The sequence below is a fragment of the Cygnus olor genome, chromosome 14 (genome assembly GCF_009769625.2).
Source record: "Cygnus olor isolate bCygOlo1 chromosome 14, bCygOlo1.pri.v2, whole genome shotgun sequence".
NCBI lineage: Eukaryota > Metazoa > Chordata > Aves > Anseriformes > Anatidae > Cygnus > Cygnus olor.
The window spans coordinates 20,106,318-20,126,453 of NC_049182.1; the positions used below are offsets into that span (position 1 = coordinate 20,106,318).

At 62.0% G+C, this 20,136-nt stretch overlaps 1 protein-coding gene across 1 annotated transcript; it reads right to left on the minus strand.

Moving 5' to 3' along the window:
• Positions 1-1,383: 1,383 nt before the first annotated feature.
• ABLIM3 (actin binding LIM protein family member 3) lies at positions 1,384-19,883 on the minus strand. Its single transcript, XM_040573952.1, is given in 25 exon segments — positions 1,384-1,652; positions 1,921-2,001; positions 2,521-2,528; positions 2,747-2,807; positions 3,195-3,253; positions 3,733-3,762; positions 4,088-4,235; positions 4,534-4,598; positions 4,839-4,973; positions 6,281-6,331; positions 7,652-7,929; positions 8,534-8,559; positions 8,561-8,668; positions 8,960-8,991; positions 9,341-9,494; positions 9,859-9,908; positions 9,911-9,929; positions 10,255-10,313; positions 10,939-11,026; positions 14,415-14,508; positions 14,918-15,044; positions 16,713-16,825; positions 17,034-17,217; positions 18,322-18,459; positions 19,733-19,883. Coding segments are annotated over 25 exon segments (2,259 nt in total). The 5' UTR covers positions 19,770-19,883; the 3' UTR covers positions 1,384-1,538.
• Between the last annotated feature and the right edge of the window lie 253 nt (positions 19,884-20,136).

The following is a 20,136-nucleotide window of genomic DNA, read 5'->3' on the forward strand; positions in this document are numbered from 1 at the left end:
GCCCCTCCTGTGCCCCCCGTGCCCAGGCTGCAGCCAGCCCAGCCCTGCTTGCCCCACGCACCCTCCTGCACAGCCGGAGGCACCCAGCCAGGTCTCCCCTCCTGGACTGAGCTCCATTTTCCTCTCAAGCCACAAACCTGTCACCTCGGGGGCTGTGGTTAGGGCACGGGGCACCCACAGGCCACCAAACCCGGCCGGTTTTCAGCTGGGATTTGCGGAGCAGCCAAACCAGCAGCGTGGGCTCAGGCACCACTGGCTGCCAGGGCTGGCTTTGGGGCTCCCTGGGGCGCAGATGTGGCACATCCCGGTGATGGGACCCCCAAGGGTCCTGCCGCTGTCTGCTGCCCCGGAGGGCATGGGGCAGGGGGGCTCTCTTGGCTCCAAGAGGAAGCAGTGGCCCCTGCCTCAGTTTCCCCATCTTTGCCATGCAGGCAGTGGCGAGGAACAGTTAGTTAGTGCCCATAAAATGCTTTGAAAATGAAAAGCCTTTCATTGTTGTGTTGTTGTTATTATTATTATTATTAATTAACAGAAGAACTGGCTCCTCAAGGCTTTACCTCTGAAGGTGCTGCTGAAGGTGAAGTTTCTCACAGCCCCAGACAGCCGAGCTTCATTTAGGGAGCTGCAGTTTATGGGGGTGAAATCGTAAATACAACCGGTTCACTTACTGCTGCGCTAACGCCAACAGGAGCAATTACCAGAACAATTTTACCCTTCCTGCTCCCATCCCCACCAGCACAAAGCTCCCGGAGCTGCCGCTGGTGGCAGGGGGACCCGCACCAGAAAAGATGTTAGTGTGGAAATAACCCTATTGGTAAGAAAAAACAAACACCCATGGGTGCCGATACCCCAGCTCCCACTGGGAAGCACAGCAGCCCCAAGCCCTGCAGCTTGCCTGCTCCCTGCTCTCCTGGCCCTGGCCAAACCGGAAGAGCAGCAACAAGCTGCACGAGGCAGGAGGTGGCTTGGGTTATTCATTCGAGAAGGGCTTAGATTTGGGACAGCCTGAGAAGCTGTCATTGCAGCACTTTGGGAGGAGAAACTGGCTCCGTAGCACTACAGGGGTTGCAGGGCAAGGCAACAGCAGGGGAAGCACTGGGGCTTGGGACTGCGCTTTGACCCGTGGGGGTGCACCCTGCTCCCCAGGGGTCTTCCTCATCCCTTGTCCCATGTCCTGGATTTCTATTTCTGGGGATAAATGGTGAGGCTGAAGGTGACCCCGTGGCTGCCCCTGGTGGGACCCTGGCTTCCTGCAGACGTACCCAGAGCATTGCTCCTCGCCACGAGGGGCAGCAGCGATGGGCACCGAGGGGCTCACGTGAAATTAGCCCCTGACAAAACCCAAGGCTCAATACAGAAACAAGGTTTGAGAAGAAAAGGAGACAGAGCATAAAATTATCTGTGAGATTCCAATTCACTCTCAGGGGTGCAGAGGGCGCCTCTGCCACGTACAGTACTGAGAATCATACAGAGCTGCAATATAGAGATCTTTCTATGTATATATTTATAGGTATGTATATATTTATAGTGCACTGCTTTTAAAACAGCCGAGCCTGCTTCTTCAGCTCGTTCCTCTTCCAGAGGGCCAGGCGGTCGAACTCAGCGATGGTCATGCCAAAGATCTGGTAGAATTCCTCCTGGGAGAGGTGGCGCTGGGGAGAGAGGGGCAGCTGGGGCAGGCAGGGGGCCGGGACCCCCACCCCGGTCTGACGGCACCCACAGGGGCTACAGGGAGGCAGGAGGGCACGTGGGGGGTCTTGCAGGGTGTGATGGGGTCCTGCAGCACCTGTGTGCTGCTGGGCGCCGTGGAGATACTCCTTGCTCGTCCATGAGGACAGGCTATGGGGACATCCCGCATGTAACCAGGTACCTCTGCGATCCCCCAAGGAGATTGTGCCCCATGGGAGAGGCTCGCCTCACCTCTAACCGAGTCCTGTCCACATCTTTGGGCAGCTGGTTCTTCCCCCTCGTCTTCACCAGGAGCAGCTCGTAGGGGTATATCTGCAGGGGGACAGAGGGCATGGCAGAGCTTGGGGGCCAGGAGAGCACAGCAGTGGGGCCACGCCATGTTTAGCAGGGCTTGGGTGGCACAGCTGCCCCCAGGGCCTGAGGGGGACAGGGCAGAGGGGGGGATTTGCTTTCAGGCTGACCCTAATCCACCCTGGGCCACCTCGGTAGCTGTGGAGGGCAACCCAAAGGTCTGCTGTTCGCTCTGCAGCGGCAGGAGCGACCCAGAGACAAGCTGAGCCTGGGAGCACTGGCAGGGCCACCCCTCCCCGTTCCTCACCCGGGAGACATTTCTGCTCGGCAAGGGGCTGGGGGCCCTGCCAGGATGGGTACAAAGTACAAGGATTGTACATGGTACAAGGATGGAGTGTTGGGTAGGGAATGGAGGGGAACGAAGGGAGGGCATTGCAAGGAGATGGCAAAACTTCCCCCAACAGGGTCTGGGGACGCAAGGGCACTTCTCTGGGTGTCACTTCTGGGTGGCAGTCACTCCCCGGAGCAGGGCCATCGTACCTTGTACTCTGTGGGGACAGAAAAAGACGAAAGAGACATTAGCCAGAGCCCCCTCCGCTGCGAACATCCCCCCGGAGCTGCAGAGACACCCTTCCTCCTCCCCATTTCCCCCCTCTGGCCCAGACCCCATTTTCTGGAGCTGCCCGCAGTGGGCTGGGCAGCCCCTCGGTGCCCAATACCCATGGGGTCTCCCCCCTTTGCCATCCCCAGCCCCGCAGCACCTTACCTCGCATCCCCCAGTTGACGGCGTTGGTGCTGTCATAGTGGAAAAGCTCCGCGCTGGGAGGCTGCGGGAGGGATGTGTGGAGAGAGGGAAGGGTGAGAAGGGTCCCCTCCAGACCGACCCCCTCCAGCACAGCACCTCCCACGTCCCCAGAGGGGACGGCACCTGCCCAGCCCAAAGCAGGACCTGCTCCCTGCGCCTGGCAGGGGAAACTGAGGCACGGGGAGGGGAATGGACAAGGCAGTGACAAGCCCAGGTCGCGGGGAGGCAGCACCAGGTCTCCCAATCCCTAAGGTAAGGAGCAAAGCAACGTGACCTGCAGGACGGGGGTGAGATCTACCACTGGGGCTGGACCTCCCTCTCCAGCAGCGCCCCACTAAGGATTATTTGGGGTTGGCACAGAGCAGAGGTGGCAGTGGGGTGCAGGGGGGGAGTAGCAGGAGGCACTTACCCTGTGCAACCCATTCCTCCTGTAGGCAGGGAGGGAGGCCGACTTAGAAATGAGGGGGTCTGCAAGGAAACCGCCACGGGGCGTGAGGGAAAACGCAGGGGCTGGCCCCAGGGCACAGGACAGCACCAAACCCGTGCCATTCATCCCTTCCCCATTGCATCCCCTCAGTCACTGCACAGACGTGCTCCTGCATCCCCAGGCAAGCTGCTCAGAGTCAGTTTGCCTTCCCAGTACTGCTCCGTCCCTGCCCAGCTCCAGACTCGCCTGGCTCTGTCCCCTTTCCATCCCCAACTCATTCCCAGCCAGCACCCTCTTCTGCAGCAGCCCTCCCTCCTCCTCCATCCCAACAGCTCCCTTCCAAACCTCCTCCTCTCCTGGTTTCTCTGCCCTCAGCTCTCCCAGCCCTGCCCTGGCACAACCAGGGGGGCTCCTTCCTCTCCCCATGCCTCCCTGGGTGCCAACACCTCCTCCAGCCCCTGAGCTCCAAGCTCTGGCCCCCGGGGAGGAGCAGGTGCAGAGGGGCGAGGGATGCACTCACCGCTGTCAGCCAGGTAGTGCATCCGGGGGGCTGCAAAGGGAGCAGAGCTGGGTCAGGGGGGTGAGAACCACACACTACAGAGCTCCCCCCACCTCGCCCTCCCGGTCCTGCTCACAGTCCCAGCTCTTCGGGGGCAGCCGTGCCATGAGGGAGGAGAGCACGAAGCAGGCAGGGGCATCCACACTGGCAGCAGCTCTGGGTGCCAGGAGGTCCCAGATATGCCAACAGCACACAGTGAGCCCACGACAGCTCAGAACCCCCCCCATGGCTGTGTTTTGTCATTTCCAAGGGCCCCCCACTCCCATGTCCTTCCCCCCTGGATGGGATGGATGGACAGATGGACAGATTTCCTTACAGCCGTTGAGGGAACCCTCGTAGCCAGCCGTGTGCAGGGCTTCTCTGCTGCTGGCTGAGCTGCGAGGGGGCGTCCAGGGGTCCGCGTAAGAGTTGGAGCGAGCCTTCATCTCCTCCCTCAGGATCAGCCTGCCGATGCCGCTCTGGATCTGGGCACGCAGGGAAAGCCGCTTGCACCGCTCCCGTCCCTGCTGCAGCCCCCCCCGCCTGCTGGCACGTCACCTTCCAGGGACAAGGTGCTGGGATGGGGTGCACCCCAATCCTTCAGCCCCATATTGCAGATGGCCGAGGGTGGAGAGATGGCAGAGGGCGAGGGATGGCGATGGCAGAGGGCAAGGGATGGCAATGGCAGTGGCACCCCGACCATGGAGCAAGGAGATGATGTGGAGCTCGCTGCCACCTCTCCAGTCCCTCCCCTGCCAGGCAGCGGGCAGGGACATCGCTCACCTTGTGCATGCCCCGCTCGTACCCATCCTCCTCGCCTCCTGATGAGAATCTCCGGGCCCGGGGGGCTGCAAGGAGACACGTGTGGGGGTCAGATGGGTGAAGGTGGGATGGGAGGCAGTCCCCAGCTGCAAGAGGACAGCCAGGTCCCAAGGGCTGCTGGGATTTTGGGGTCACTCTGGTGGGTATCTCAGCTCAAACCCATCTTCAGGTTGAGGTCCAGCCCAGGGAGATACCCTCCCTGGGGGTGCCTGATTTGGGGGGGGGTTGGGTGTCCCTTTCCCACAGCACTGGGGGGGGGCTGTTACCTTTAGGGGAGCTTTGGAAGGACCAGTACTCCGACTCGGAGTGGTAGTAGGGGTCTGGTGAGTAGGCAGGGCTGTACTTGGACGACTGTGCGATGTCTTCACTCGTTTTGCTTTTGGTGGCTGCAGGGATGTCATCTGCAAAAGGAGCAGGGAGAGCTGTAATGAGGACACTGAGTCCCTCTGGCAGCACCTGCAAACATCCACCCTGGGACAAACACAAATCTTCTTCCCTCCCCTCTCCCTGGTGTCCACCAGCCATTTGTGCTTGGGACAGCCCAGAGCAGAGCTGGAAATGATCCATTTTCAGACTACTGACACCTCCTGGAGACACGGATGCAGTGGCAGACGGTGGGGACGGTCACAAACACAGTTTGGCTGGGAAGTCCCCAGGGGGCTGATAGCCCCAGGCCCACGGCACCACGGCAAGCCCCAGCACCACCAGCACCCGTGTCCCCAGGCTGTCACGGCACCCACAAGTGCCCAGGCACCCGAGGGAGGCTCACGTAGGAAGGGATGGAGGCAGGCACAGTCCTGCTGGGGAGAGGGCAGCCGGAGGGTTACTGCCAGGGCAGGTGGCAGCAGCAGAGGGGTGGCCCCAGCAGCTCCAGCTGGGGAAGGGGCTCAACCCCCCGGGGCCAGGACACTTGCAGGGGAAGGGGCACCAAGGACAGACTGCGTGGGACCCTCTCCTGCTCGCACAGCTCGGTGGCTGTCCCGCAGGAGCCAGGCACCAGGCAGGAAGGTGCAGGCAGAGCCACCCCACCACCCAAGCAGGCGCAGGGGAGCCCACAACGGGCAGCTACTTACAGCAGCAGGCGCAGGCAGCCAGCGGAGAGTTGGTCAGGTGGGGAAGGGGAGCCCGCAGAGAGAGAGAGACATGGTTACTGCTTCGGGCTGCTGCTGCCCCCGAATCAGCAAGCAAGCGGGGGGAGCGCAAGCCAGCCCCGCTGGGGCACCAGCCCCCCCAAGCCTCCTCCCCACCCTCCAGCACCCCGGGTACATTTCCTGCAGTGTCCGTCCAGGACGGGCTGTGATTTTATCCAAGGGCTCCATGTGAAGCTGCAAAGCCCCATCTTCATCCCTTTCCTGAGGCTGCTCTGACTCCTGGGGTCACCCTCGTCCCCTCTGCCACCCCTTGTGGCCTCAGCCCCCCTCCCAGGGCTCTTCCTGTCCCCTGCCCAGCCCTCACCTGCGCCCTGCTCCTGCCCTCTCCCGATAACCTCCCGAGCCTGGGCTCCCCACTATCATCCTCCCATGAAGGACACATCCCAAAGCTGCCTTTTTCTTGCACTAAACCTAATTAAAGGGATTCTGGAGGGGAAGCAGGCACACTGCCCCCCACAGCCCAGCTCACCAACACCTCTCCTGCCCACGTCTCCCCCCATGCCCCTAACAGAGACCCGGGCTGGTGAGCAGACCCCGCAAGCAGCATGCACACTGACCGTGTCGCTTGTAGATGGGGGGTTTCCGGTAGATGTTGCTCTCGCCGGCTGCTGGGAAAGAAGGAAGGGAAGAAAAAAGGGAAGAAGGACAGACGGGGAGGTCAGTGCGAGCTTGCGGAGAGCGGACGGGATGGAAGCCCTGCAGATGCTGCCCCACGTCAGCTTCCAGCACGCAGCTGCCTCCAGCTCCAGGTGCCTGACCGGACCCAGGCTGGCTCCGTAACGGGGCTGGGAGCTCAGCTGGGGCCGGGGTGGGCAGTGGTGGGCACAGGGCCATGCAGCGAGCGCCCCAGGTCAGCATGCACCATGGGAGGGGGCACAGCCCGAACCGCCGGCCCTGCCAGCCAGCAGCGAGGCACCGTGGCCGGACCAGGTTCATGGCATGGGGGGGGTGACAGCGCCTGAGAGAACCACCTGTGAGCCGCCTGAGGGGCACAGCAAAGTCATCCAAAACCTCTTTCCGCAGCAGAGAGAGAAAAGAGCCAGCTGGAAGGGAAAGCGAGCTGCAGCCTTGCGCCGAGAGCCCAGGGGCTGGGCAGCTGAGCTGGCGGAGCGGGGAGGGGGCCATCCATAAAGCACCGACCTGCAGGAGGGCAGGGCCCTGCTGGGGATGGGGGAGACAGGGTGGGAGCAGGGGACTGTGGTGGGGAGCCTGCGGGTGTCCTCGTGGTCTGGGGTGTTACCTATGTGCTGAGGGTCCCACGCTCTGGTGGTGGGACAGGGCAATGGGAGATGCCTGAAGCTGGGCAGGGTGGGCTGGGGCTCTCCTCCAGCTCCCCTGCCTATGCAGGAGGACAGCTGGGTGGCTCTGCCTGCTTCCCTCCCTCCTCTCCCCCCTCCACCCCCACCCCCGTGGGCTCTGCGTGGCCGGGAGCGGGTGGTGGCCCTTACCTGGTGGCCCCCTGCAATCCCTGCAGAAGGGGAGCAGGCAGCTGGCAAGCCCAGAAGAGTCTGGGGGGAGGGAGCGGCGGGCCCTAGGGGGAGTATAAAATAGTCATCTGTAAGGGGGGGGGCACGGAAAGGCCTCCGGCAGACACGCGCCGCCTTGTGGTCCTGGGGTAGGCAGGGGGGACAGGCTCCGCAGGGGCTCGTCGGGGTGTGCAGGTGGAGGGAGGTTGGGCAGGGAGGACCAGAGGGACATTGAGGGGGTCAGGCAGACTCTGGGGGGCTCCGGGACACCTGGGTGGTGATGGAGAGAGGGGAGCATTTGAGCTGCAGGTCCTGTTTATGGATGGCCTCTGCCGGGGGAGATCCTGCTGCCAGCTGGCTCTAGGCAGGTGGCAGAGCTATGCATGCAACACAGGGGACGGCACATGCGGGCATGCGACAGACACAGTGCTTCCCCGGGGGCCGGGGGGCTCTGGAGCCTACCTGGAATGTGGAAATGCTTGGGTGCTTGGTATGAGGTTGGAGTAGAAGACCTCACATCTAACTGGCTATAGTAGGGGGAGCTGCGCCCGCTTTCTGTGCCTATGCGGTGCCAAGCAGGAGCAGCCATAAGTGACCAGAGAGAGAATGAGAGGCAGAAGAAAACGGGCGTTAAGCAGTGGTGGTAGACGAGCTGGGCACGGCCCACATGGCGGTGGTGACGGGGACATGTGGCAGGTTGCGGCCCAGGGGGAGGTGTGCCAGAGCAGGTGGGGGATTTCCTGCAAACCCCCAAATGAAGGCGGGATGCAGAGGGAGCCCCGCGGTGGGTGATGTTAGCTCAGGACCTTGGTGGTGCGGCATGAGGGGCAGCATGGGGAGCAGCACCTCCGGACCACACCAACCTCGGCTTCTCCCCGTCCACTCCTCCTGGCTCCCAAGGCCAGGAGACCAGGCACACCACACTCATGCTTGCTCCCCTGCTGATCTCCAGGGTGCACGCGTGCATGCACAGGGCCCTTCCTGCAGCTCTTGCAGCACAAGCACCCACATGCATGCTCCCTGCAGCTACCAAGACAGCTGAGGGAGCTTCTCTCTTCTAGGCTTTGCTGGATTCTGGGGACCACCACCCCCCTAGCCAGTTCTCCATGAGCCCTGGCTCAGGTCTGAGCCCCCTTGGCCTCTCCTTGGAGGAGAAATGGAGATGCACACAGCGGAGCTGGTCGCTGCCAGCCCCACAGGGACCCCCACCACTCCTGAGTCCTTGTCCCAGCCTGCTTGCCAGGGGATGGACCACCGAGGTCCCCTGAGAGAAGCAGGGGGTGGCCCTTGCTCTGTGTGGGGGTCTGAGCATGGCCCAGCTGGGCTCACAGCCGAAATCCTCACCTGACGCGGTAGAAGTGGTGGGGGGACCCTCGGTGATGTAGGGGACATGCCCTGCCGGCTGTAGGGGGGGAGAGTCGATGTAGCCAGGGCTGGAGGGCTCGCCTCATGCCGCATGTCAAAGCTCTCATAGATGTCCTGGGGGAGGAGGAGCAGGGGTTAGAGCTGACAGGATGAGCTAGGGAGGCAGGCTGGTGCAGGGAGGCACCCTGTGGCCGAGGATGCTGGCGTGCACGCGTGTCCTGTGTGGGCTGCAGGACGTCCCCAGGCTGCTCTGCCCCCCTGCCACCAAAACATAGGCAGCAGAGCCCAGGAGCTGGGCAGAAGCAGCCCTAAGGGATGGGGTCCCCCGTCCCCCCCCTTGGGCCAGCACTCTGCAGGGGACGTCGAGCGGAGCCCCAGCAGCGTCAGACCCCGCGGTGCCGTTACCTGCGAGTACGGGGAGAGGGTCCCCAGGGACTGGAGGCAGGAGGCAGAGAGGAGAGACAGAGACAGCGCGTGAGTAACGGGAGTGGTGACAGCGGCTCCACACAGTGGCTCGTTTTCCCCATGTCACAGTGAGAACAGACTCGTTGCCCTTTTGGCGGTCTGTCCCTGCACCCCGGCGGGATGCGAGCCCACACCATGCCCTCCTGCTCGTGGCTGCCATGGAGAGCTCCCTACCACCTCAACGAGGATGACCTCTGCTCCCTTGCGGACAGGTCCCCCCTTGTCCTGCCTCCCCGCAGGGCTCCTGGAGAACCGGGTGAAGCCCCACACCATGTCCCCAGACTGGGGTCTGGCTCTGGTCATGTCCAAGCTCTCAGTACCCCCCATAGCTATATCTCTCCAGCGTCTCATCTGACGTGTATCTGTGATAGGGCTCGTACGAAATGAGGTCAGGACGCTGCACTTCATAGATGGCTTTAATCTTGGGAAGAGCTGCCAGGTCTTTGTAATTAAGGATCTCATTATCCACTTTAGCCTAGGGAGAGGGAGAGACAGAGACAGAGAGACGAAAAGGGAGAGAAGAAGAGGGAAGGGGAGGCTGGAGCACACAGTGCAGAGCTGGCACAAGCACCCAGAGCCCCAGCACCACCACAGCAGAGGCGAGAGGTGAGCAGAGGTGCCCAAGAGGCAGCAGTGGGATGGAGCAGAGGAACTGGGATGAGGGGACAGCGGGACAGCATCCTTCTGGGTGCTCCACTCTGTGCCAATGGGGCGATGTGTCAGACTCATCCATGCTAGTCGCGCCGTATGTGGGCTGGGAACTGTCTCCCCCTCCCTGAGTCACCCCAATCCATGGTCACAGTTCTGCCCCGTGGGGATGAGGGCAGAGCTGTACTTACGCAGATGACTCTGTTAGGGGAGCCGATGCTGGACCCAGGGGGCGAGATGGAGTTTCTGACGTCCTTCTGTGCTGTGGGGGGCAGAAGAGCAAGGGGCAGGTGAGAGCCCAGGCAGAGCCCAGCCCAGGCAGGGCAGTGGGTGCCATCGTAGCAGTGTGTGCTGGGGCTGAGCCTTCCTGCAGGGTATCCCCCACCCGCTACCCACGCCCTCTCAGGGTATGTGGGGCTGGCGAGGGGGCTGCTGTGCCCACGCTGTCCCCCTGACAGTGGAGACGGGGCTCACACCGCTCAGGAACCATGCGGGGCTGGACACTGCCGCAGCATGGAACAAGACTCTAGGGTGGCATCGCCTGGGACATGCCACCTCTGGGAGAGACCCCTCGCCCTGCCACCTACCTTCAGCTTCTTCTCTGCTCGGGCCGCCTGCTTGCAGATGGGGTGCCACACTTCAGAGCCTGAAGTGCAAAGAGAAAGCGTTTGAGCTCTGTGCACAGCTGCACCCCCAGTTAGAGATTGTCCTGTCCTGTCCCTGAGTGCCCCAAGCCCTGCCATCTCCAACACTGTCCCAGAGCCCGCTGTCCCCCAGGGGGACGTGTCCTGTGCTCGCCCCAGCTGCACAGAGCAAGAAATGTGCTGGTGCACGAGCTGCACTGGTGCTAGAGGTGTGCAAGTCCTGCACTCTGCAGGGACAGCTTCTGGGGGTGGCTGTGCCACAGGGAGACACCTGAACACGCTGTCCCTGCTGCCACAACGGGGCTTTCCTGGACCCCCACCCTGGCTCTTGCTGTGCACAACAGCCCCTTCACCACCCATGTGCCAATCAGTGATTTGGGATGATGGGCAAGCACAGGTTATTGAGAGGAACCAAACCTTGCACAGGAGGCAGAACCTAAGGTGGCTGCAGGCAGGGACGAGCTGCTCTGACACCAAGCCAGTGGCCATGCTGGGCGAGAGCCTCACCCCTGCGGTGCTGCTCTTGGCATAACCTGGGCAAGGGGCAGACGGGGCAGACGGGACGGGGTCCTGGGCCACCTCCTCTGGACCGGGGAATGTCCCTTGCCAGCACAGCGGGGTTCCTACCTGTGAGGTACATCTCCTCGCCTTCCGTGAACATCTGGTGGCAGCGCACGCACCTGGCGCAGGCGGGGTGGTAGTGCTTCCCTCCCGCCTGCAAGGAGAAAGGGCCCTGAGCAAGGCGGGATGCGGTGGAAGCCGTTCATCCAGAAACAGCCCCAAGCTGGCAGGCTTGGGGCCAGACTGGGAGCCCAAAACCAGAGGCTAGCAGAGCCAGGGGGGTCCTAAAGCTGAGCCGGAGCTGGGCTGCTCCCCCTGCTCTTTGACAGCAACCAGGGGTTTAATTGGTAGCTTGCCTCCACTCCTAGCATTTCAGTTATAGGCTCGTTTTCTGGGCTCTGGAGCTGGGAGGCAGGAACCAGCTCGGGGCTAGGAGGAGTCGGAGCACAGCCCCAAAGGACATTTTACTCTGCAATAACCCAAGAGAGGGTGGAGGATAATTTGGGTTGGCAGAGGGAAGATGAGGCTCTGGCTGACAGAGGGAATGGTGATGATAGAGGGGGCTGGAAACAGTTGGAAATGGGGAAGATCAACACGAAAATCTGCTGTGAAGATCAGTGAGAGCAGCCACCAGGAAAGTGGCGATTGCCCACAAAATCAGCAGGGAACTGATCCCCGCAGGGTGTGGATGGCAGCCAGGGGCTTTTCCCCTCTGGTCTATGCCAAAAAGGACCCACCATCACATGGGGCTGTGCCAACCAGAGACAGATATAAACACGTGGGAAAGAGACTGAAAACAACTCAGCTAAACCCCAGCTCCTAAAACACCATGGGCCAGCACGCCTGCAGTCCCAGCGCCACATTTCCCAGTGGCTGCAGACACGGGCCCCTGGTAAAGGATGTGCTGCAGCAAGGTGAGCTCGGTGCTCTCAGACCCTCTTAGTGTCCCCTGCGGCTCAGTGTGCTGACACTAAGGGAAAAAATAACACAAATGCCTTTTCCTATATGGGAAAAGTGCTGCTGTTTTGGGTCGGACCAGGCTGGGAGGGAAGCGCTGCAGACGTAGCGTGCAGGAGCGCAGTGGGGCCGGCTGCTCCCCATCGTGCAAACAGACACCCCATGTCCCCAGCACCCACTGCTCCTCTCCAAAACTGTGTGCAAGCCCTGCTTGCTTTATACTGCTTAATATTACAGTTCATAAAGGCCGGCAGAGGCTGTGGGTGGCAGGACCCGTTTGTTACCACTCGGGAGTCCCTCACAGCCTCATTAATCATTCATGCCTGGCTGCGCAGCTCCAGCCCCTTTGAAAGCCCTCAGGCTGGCAGATAGCACGGGAAGGCTTGTTAGGGCCTACAATTATGTAAAGGCGCCCTTTCCAGCCTGTGCCCTGCCAGGAAAGACGATTAAAGCTCTGGTTTCACGGGAAGCGCTCAGGCAGACGCTGAGCAGGGCCAGGAGCAGTGCCAGCTCCCTGGGCTGTGGGGTGCCTGCCTGCCCAGCACGGCCACTGGGACCGCAGTGCCTTGCTGCTCTCAGCTCGGTGACAATGCCTGCGAGGAGGTGGCACCTCGCCTGGCACCTTGCTGCTGCCTGCAAGGACCCCAGTGCCACGGCGCATTACTTCCAGCCCGGCAGAGCGCCGCGCACAAGGAGCACTCCCTGGTGCTGCTGTGAGGTTGTGCTGCTCGGGGCATCTGCTGGGATCCAGCCAGCATCTGTCTCCCCATGGCCCAGCACAGGCAGAGCTGGCCGTCTGCCCCATCGCATATGTAGGGGCAGGAACATTGCACGCTCATCCTAAGCAGATGTGGCTGCACCAGGCAAGGAAAACCCTAAGAGCAGTGCAGTGAGCATTCTAGAGATGGAGGGTGCCAAGAGCCTGGGGTCCCAGCTCCCTCTCACTCCTCTTATCTGCCCTTAAACCCCGTGCCGGAGGGGCAGAGCATCCTGCACACCATACTGCTCCTGCTTCCTGCCCTTCAGCACTGCTGGCAGGTAGATGGGATGCAGCAGGTGGCTGAGGATGCTCCAGTACTGGCAGGGTGCTGTCAGGGACCGGACTGCCCCACGGGAACTGAGGTTCAAGCTGAGGGAGCCTCTGGCTTCGCCATGCTCCTCCTGGAGGTTTGCTAAGCAAGCAGCCCTGTGCCGGGCAGCTGCTCCGCTGCAGTGCTGAGCTCATGCTCGCAGCAGCCAGCGCGAAGCACAGTCAGCAGAAAGCCTTCCCAGGCAGGGGCAGCTCCCCGAGGGAGGATGAGGAGGAAGGTGCTGGCGGGTCCTGGCTCCAGCTTCAGGAGAGGTCCCTGGGCAGGTGCAGTGCTCTTAGGCCAGCCCAACCAGCAGGGACCAGAGGGTGAGCGCTGCTTGTAGGTGCGCCAGGCTGGAGGAGCCCTGGGGCAGCTCCAGCAGGCTTCAGCCCCCTCCTCCAGCTGCTGGCTACACAACTGCTGCTGCTGCAGCCCATAGAGTCTGTGCCTGGCTTGCTGCAGAGCTGTGGTACCTCTAATTTTTGGATACTGCTTCCTATCACTGCTGGCTGGGGTGGCAGAGAAGCGGGTGCCAGTGCTGCTCGGGGATCAGTTCCCTCCCACCCCGCTGCACAGAGGGGAAGGGCTCAGGAGTGACTTCCAGCATCGCTGCCTCTCTGTGCCACCACAGCAGGACCAGCAGGTCTGAAAACCACAGCATGTTTTGTTCTGACATCTTTCTCTCTGCCTCCCACCTCCTGACCCTTTAGATTACGCTCAGACCAGATCACATTCCAGCCTTCTTCCCCCTGCAGATGTTGGGGATAGAAACAGAAAGCAAGCATGTCTAAACCCCCACCCCCAGGAGCAGGACTGCAGGAAGGACCAGCCCACAAAGGCCTCTCTTTCCCCCAAAAACTACAACCTCCACCCGCCTGGCTGCTCCTGACCGTACAGCTCTACAATCGCCCCAAACCTGCACCATGGCCACCTGCACCCATTGGATCCCTGCATGCTGGAGCAGCTCCTGCTGGCTAGGATGCTGAGCAAAAGCAAAGCCTCCTCCAGATCTGTCCCAGGGCAAGGGCCCTGCTCTGGTGGCAGCCCTGGGGGGTGCACAGGGAGGCTGCCTGCAGGCAGGGTGCTGCAGTCCCCCGCACGCCGCCGTGCTGGATGCGTTTCCAAGGCAACTGGCAGGCTGCTTGCCGGGATGCGCTCGGCAGGCTGGGAATGCTCTGGAGCTAGGTACGGTGGCAGCTGGTTAGGGCTGGTGTCCCCACAGCTGGGGCTCTGGTCACGTCTCAGCACAGCCAGGTCACCACCGGGGGTGCTTCGGGGGCTCGGGGACCTGAGCCACCTCTCCAATGGTGCGCAGCATGGTGCTGCTCCTCCTCCAGCCCTGGCTCCTTCTCCTCCCACTGCCGCCCTCCAGACAAGGTGCTCGGACCGTGCCCACACCCCTGCTGCAGGGACAGCCATGGCCCCGAGGGAGGGATGCTGTGACAAGGATGATGGGTGGGATGCACACAGCCCCCATTACAGGGCAGGACAAGTGGCCATGGCCCCGAGACTCACCTCCAGGACTCTGCCGCTGATGTACCGGTCACAGGTCTCGCACTTGATGCCGAACTGGGCATGGTAGTCAGACTCGCAGTACGGGACTCCATCCCTTCAGGAAAGGGAGGAGAGCGGGGTGAGGCAGGTGAGCCGGGCTGGGCACCACCTGCAGCATTGCCAAAATCCCCGCAGCCCAAACAGTACCCCTGGGAGCCACCTGCCCATGGGGCACTTGCTCGCTGCCTGTCTGGGGAGCCTGATCCTGGCTGGAGAGGGCACCTCGGGCACCAGCCCTCGGCTTCTCAATCTACCTCCTGCCCGGATTTGTCGTACTGCCTTTCCCCAGCTCCTGCTCCCTGTGTATTCAAGGACAAATTCAGCACTGCCTTATGCTGTTTTGACTTTGGTGCCTCTCCTGGAGAGCAGCTCGGACACCAAACCACCCCCTCCCCATGGCCAGGTGCCCAATCTCCCAGTGCTGCAGCCCCAGCAGCAGGGGAAGCCCAGCCAGTGGCACTCACTTGCTGATGTACTCCCCGGTGAGGATGATCCCGCATGTTTGGCACTTGAAGCAGCTGACATGCCACTGCTTCTCCAGCGCCAGGAGGGACTGGCCTTGCTTGATCTCCTCCTTGCAGCCTGCGCAGTCTGAGGGTGGGTGAGAAGAAGGGGAACGCATGAAAACACTGCTGCCCTGTGGGGATCCTTTCTTTACCACTGATGGGAAGATGCCACCCTCCTGCCCATTCCCACAGGGAGCCACGTGGAAAGCCGCCTGCTGGAGCTGGGACCAGCGTGGTACAGAGCCAGGGCTCCCCAGTGACCGGTCCCTGGGGGCTCCCTGAGGGGCAGGGGCAGTGGGAAGACCCCGGCAGTGAGCGGAGCAGAGGAAGGGCTGTGCTCTCCAGCAGCCACGTCCGGCCCTGCCGCAGTATTTATGAGACTCCCTTCCTTCCCCGTTTCCCCCGGCTCCTGCCAAGCCTGGGAGCAGGAAGCACGTGGGCCTCGGACCCCTGACCTTGGCTCCTCATCCTCTTCTTCCCCATACAGCAGGTTCGACGGCCGGACGGGGCTTCTCCTTAACCCTCTCCCTTCTGTCCTCCCTGCAGCGCTGCGGAGGTGCAGCAGCACCACTCAAGCAGGCAGGGCTTCCCACTCAGCCCAGCCTCCAGCAGCTCCACACCAAGCCTTGCCCACTGAGCAAAGCTGGGGGGATTTTTGACCCTCCAAGGCCCTGGCCAAAAGCAAAAAAAGCAGTTCCATCAGCTTGGCTGAGTCAGGATCCAGCCCTTCTTGCACGCAAGTGCTGCTCGCCTAGTTCTTGAGTTGCTTCCAGTGCTGGGGCTGCATGGAGAGGCACAGCATCCTTCCTCCGGGGAGGTCCTCCCCACCGAGGGCACCAGCTGGGCTCCAGCAGCCTCAAGTGCCACCCCTGCAGGGTGGCAGTGCTAGGGCCACCAGGGGAAACACAGCAGGAGGGAAGCCAGGACGGCACTGTGCGCCTGGCTGCTGCCGCTGGATAAAGCATGGTGCCCTCGGGTAACCTTGCTGTGCACACCGGGGAGGAGCTGGAAGGGGATGGAAAGGGAGGAAGCCGGCGTTAGGCAGAGCCCGTGGCTGCCCTTGCTGTTCCTGCTGCCCTACGGGAAGCAGCAGGTGCTGTGGGCTTGCCACAGCATGCCCCAGGCAGCTCGCCCACTTGGCTCAGGGTGGCAATGAGGACAGGGAAGCCCTGTCCTCAGGCTGGGGCTCACAGGCCCAGCCACATCCCCAAATCAGGCAAGCTCATGGTGACACCTGGCCAAACCCACCCAAAACATTGCTCTTGCTGTGATTTAGGTTGGGATCATCAGCACAGGCAAAGAGCCTGAGAAACGTTCCTCAGTTGGTGGAGGCAGTGAGCAACGGCAGCCCTCGTGCAGCCTGTCGAGCCTCTGGCACAGGGACGGGGTGGCAGCACCCACCCAGGTCACAAACAGGCCAAGGGAGTGACCGAAACCGGTGGTGACCTGCAGCCCTGGGTGGAGACCAGGACTGCCCTGCTCCTCCTCCAAAACCTGTGAGCACTCGTGCAGGGCTGCATGCCAGCCCCCAAACCCTTCCCATAGCCTCCCCAAGCACTGGCACGGGCAGCTCTGCCCAGCACCAGCCTGGGGCAAAAGGCACAGCTGTAAGCATGGGGGCGACCCAGGGGATGGGCTTAGAAAAAGGATTTCAGGGGGAGCACGAACAGCCCTGCTAGCCCCAAGGAGCAGGGCCTGCAGGAGCTCCCGTGGTCTCTCCTCGCAGGCATCGCATAACACCTGCGTAACTTACGGCTGGGTCCGTGGATCTTGATGGGTTTGGTGCTGATGAGCGAGTGGGAGCAGTTTTGGCAGACACAGTCCTTCCCGCTGAATGTGACCTTGTCTCCGATGGGGAACGGCTTCCTGTGGCCAAGGAGAAGGGGGGACATGGGAGCTGCGTGCTTGGTCCCCGGCTGCAGGTGAGGGCAGGCAGTGAGCTGGGCACTGAGGCAGCTCTCCAGCTTGGACCACCCCATAGCCTCCCAAGGATTTCCACCAAGAAAACCAGGTGCCTGCTGAGGTGCACCCACCACTGCACCCTCTCCGTCCCATGGTGCCGGCAGGGGCTCACCTGCAGGTGCTGCAGACAAAGCACTTGGGGTGGTAGGTCCTGCCCAGCGCCGAGATGACCTCTCCGGTGATGAAGTCCCCGCAGCTGTCGCAGCGGGTGCCGTAGAGCTGCTGGTAGTCATGGGTGCAGATGTACTCCTGGTTCTTAAAGAAGAAGCCCGACTGGGCCAGGTCGCAGCCGCACACTGCAGGGGGAGGACGCACCCGTCAGGGGGCAGGGGACAGCTGCAGCCCCCCAGGCTCAGCCCTGGGACCCGGTTGGGTTTTCCCAGCCCCATTGGGCAGGTTGAGGTGAATCCTTTCCCTGCTGCTGCCCCAGCAGGGCTCTCAGGGCATCCCAAAGATGCAGGTGTCTGCAGGCATCTCAGAGGGTTTGGTCTCCCTGCCCACCAGGCCCACTGGGACCTCCCCCAGCACCACAAGATGTCAGTGTTGGGCTGCAGCAGGGTGCAGGATGGGGCTGCCAGGGAGGCATCCAGCCCCGCTGGGGAGGCATCCAGCCCCCTACTTCCTTCCCTGCAGCAGGAGCCATGGGTGGTGCACAGCCCAGAGTGATGCACAGAGACATGGCAAGCCCTGGTCCTCAGTGTCATTCCCCTCCTGCATCTTCTCCATCTACAGGGAGACCTTGAGAGCATCCAACCCCGTAAGGCACCTCGGGAACAGAACAGGGACGGGCTCCAGGGGCCTGTGCACGATGCCCATCACCTCTCCTGCAAGGTGATGGGGTGCAGCGGAGGGACCAACTGAGCACCTGCCAGCACAGCCCAGCTCCCTGCTTTACCCAAGGCAAGAAAACCCGAGGCAGGATCATGCCTGGCTGGCTGTGGGGCCCAGAGTGCATCCCCACGGGCTGCCCTGGCCGTGCCAGGCTCCTGTGGACGCGGTGAGGACGAGCCTCGGGGCTGGCGCAGGAGCTGGCGGCAGCGAGCCTGAGGTGGCATGGGTAAGAGCTGAGAGGGAAGGTGAGACAGGAGGATTTCCTCTCATTATTTATTCCCTTTCACTTGGAAAGCAGGCAGCAAGCTCTGCCAAGATCTCCAACCGGCTCCGTCCCCTTTGAAGCCAGTGGTTGCCTGAGCACCTTGTCGGGGGGGATCAGCCTTTGCTCCTCGCAGACACCAGCGTTGAGGATGGGCACTGAAGGACACAGCAGCCCCCAGCCACATGTGCAGCTCCCAGGGATTGACAGCACCCAGGTCTCTGGCACCCCTGTACCCAGTCTGGTGGCTTTGGCATCCTTCAGAGACACGGGCAGCCTGGTGCCATCGCGCTCTGCCCCGTCCTACCTTGGCAGGTGAAGCAGCGGATGTGGAAGTGATTGTTCTGCACGCGCACCACCTCGCCCTTGCAGGTGTCCCCGCAGCGGTAGCACTGGATGACGGAAGAGCCACTCCCGGGGGTGTAGGGGCTTTGCTGGTAGGGAACTGCTGGCAGAAAGGAGGGAGGGAAAAACGAGAGGGAAGGGGTCTGTTAGCATTCGGGACGTGGCCTGGCTGGGCGTCACGGCACAGACACCCCCGCTGCAGGCAGACATTAGGCAATGCTGAAGCTAAAGAGCAGGCCATGACGGTCCTTGGTGGCCCTGACCTGGGTGCACATCCCTGCCCAGGTCTGGGATTCCCTGTCCCCACAGAACTGCAGCCACCCACATGTGGCTCACAGGTCTGCATCCCAAGCGCTGCTTCTCGCAGGTCTCTTTCAGGGTGCACATGCAAAAGGGGTCTGGGTCCTCTCCTGGGGATGCTCCGGGAGGCTCCCCTCAAACATACAGGTGCCTGGGGGTGCAGGGCAAGGAGAGCAACACCCTGAGAGTCAGCCCCTCACCGGAGCACAGTGCAAGCACCCGGCCCTGCTCGCTGCCCCTACACAACTGCATCACCTGTGCCATCGCCCCCAAAGCTGTGCACAGCTCCCCGATGCTCTCCTGTCCGCAAAGTGGGTGCAGAAGGAGCACGCAGGGACTGGCCACCCCCAGACTGCCCTGCTTGGCTCAACTCCACCAGCCCTGGCTTGCTGTTGACCTGCTCATTTGGCAGCAGCATGGGAAAGAACTGTTAGCTTGTGGAGCTTCCACTCGTTTGTTTGGGAACTCGACGGAGAAGTCATTTTTCAAGGAGCTGTCAAGGATGGCAGCAGCTGAGAGCCTCGGCCCAGGCAGGTCTCACCTCCTTGGCCAGCAGCAGCATCCCAGCCCCACCACTCCTTCCACAGTGGCACTGGGACGCATGTGGCCTCTGTGCTCAGCAGGACGGGCACACGGGGACACCGGAGCTCCAGGGAAAGCCGTCCGGGTGCTCACCCCACTCCTTGACCCTCTTCCGGCAGCTCTGCAGACCACTGTGGTGGACGGATGTGCTGCAGCCTCACCCCTGCCCCGGGGAGGAACAGCGGGGTGTTTTTCTGCTGACTTAGCACACCCCAGACAGCAGAGGTCTTTCTGCTGACTCAGCACACCCCAGACACACACTGCAAACACTGGGAGGAGCAGCCCCTGCTTCCCCTGCTCCACCTGCACGCTGCTCGCAGGAGCTCCGGGCTGTCCCTCGCCATGTTAATTGTGGCTGGCACAGACTGAGCAGCAAGGCCTTGTTTGCTGCGAGGTTTCAGAGACGGACTTGCAATTTGGGCAACCCGGCCATTGAAGGGCAGGGATTTCAAAGGACTGGAGACTTTCTGACCCAGAGCTGAACTGCCTACCCAGGAACAGGAGACGCGGCGGGCTGAAAGCCGGCATGCCAGCACCCTGCGGAGCAGGGAGAACGGGGCATGGGACAGAGGGGCTCACTCATCAGAGAGGCTCTGCATTCACTGAAGGGCAGATCGGGTGTCAGGGAACAGAAACAGCCCATTATTGGCCTAAAAAGCAAAGAAAGAAAAGTCAAAGTGAGATTAGAGACCATCTCACGGTAAAAGCCCATCTCACGGGTCAAGCACCCATGGACATGCTTTAGGACATGCGGGGCTGCTTGCTGCTACCGCCCACGGGGACACAGCAGGGTGACAATGTGCTGGTCCCCCTGACTCTGCTCTGTGCCCTGGGGCTGTGAAGGGACAAGGACTGTAGGCTGCTGCTTCTCTGCTGGCTTGGGAATCCAGGCTGA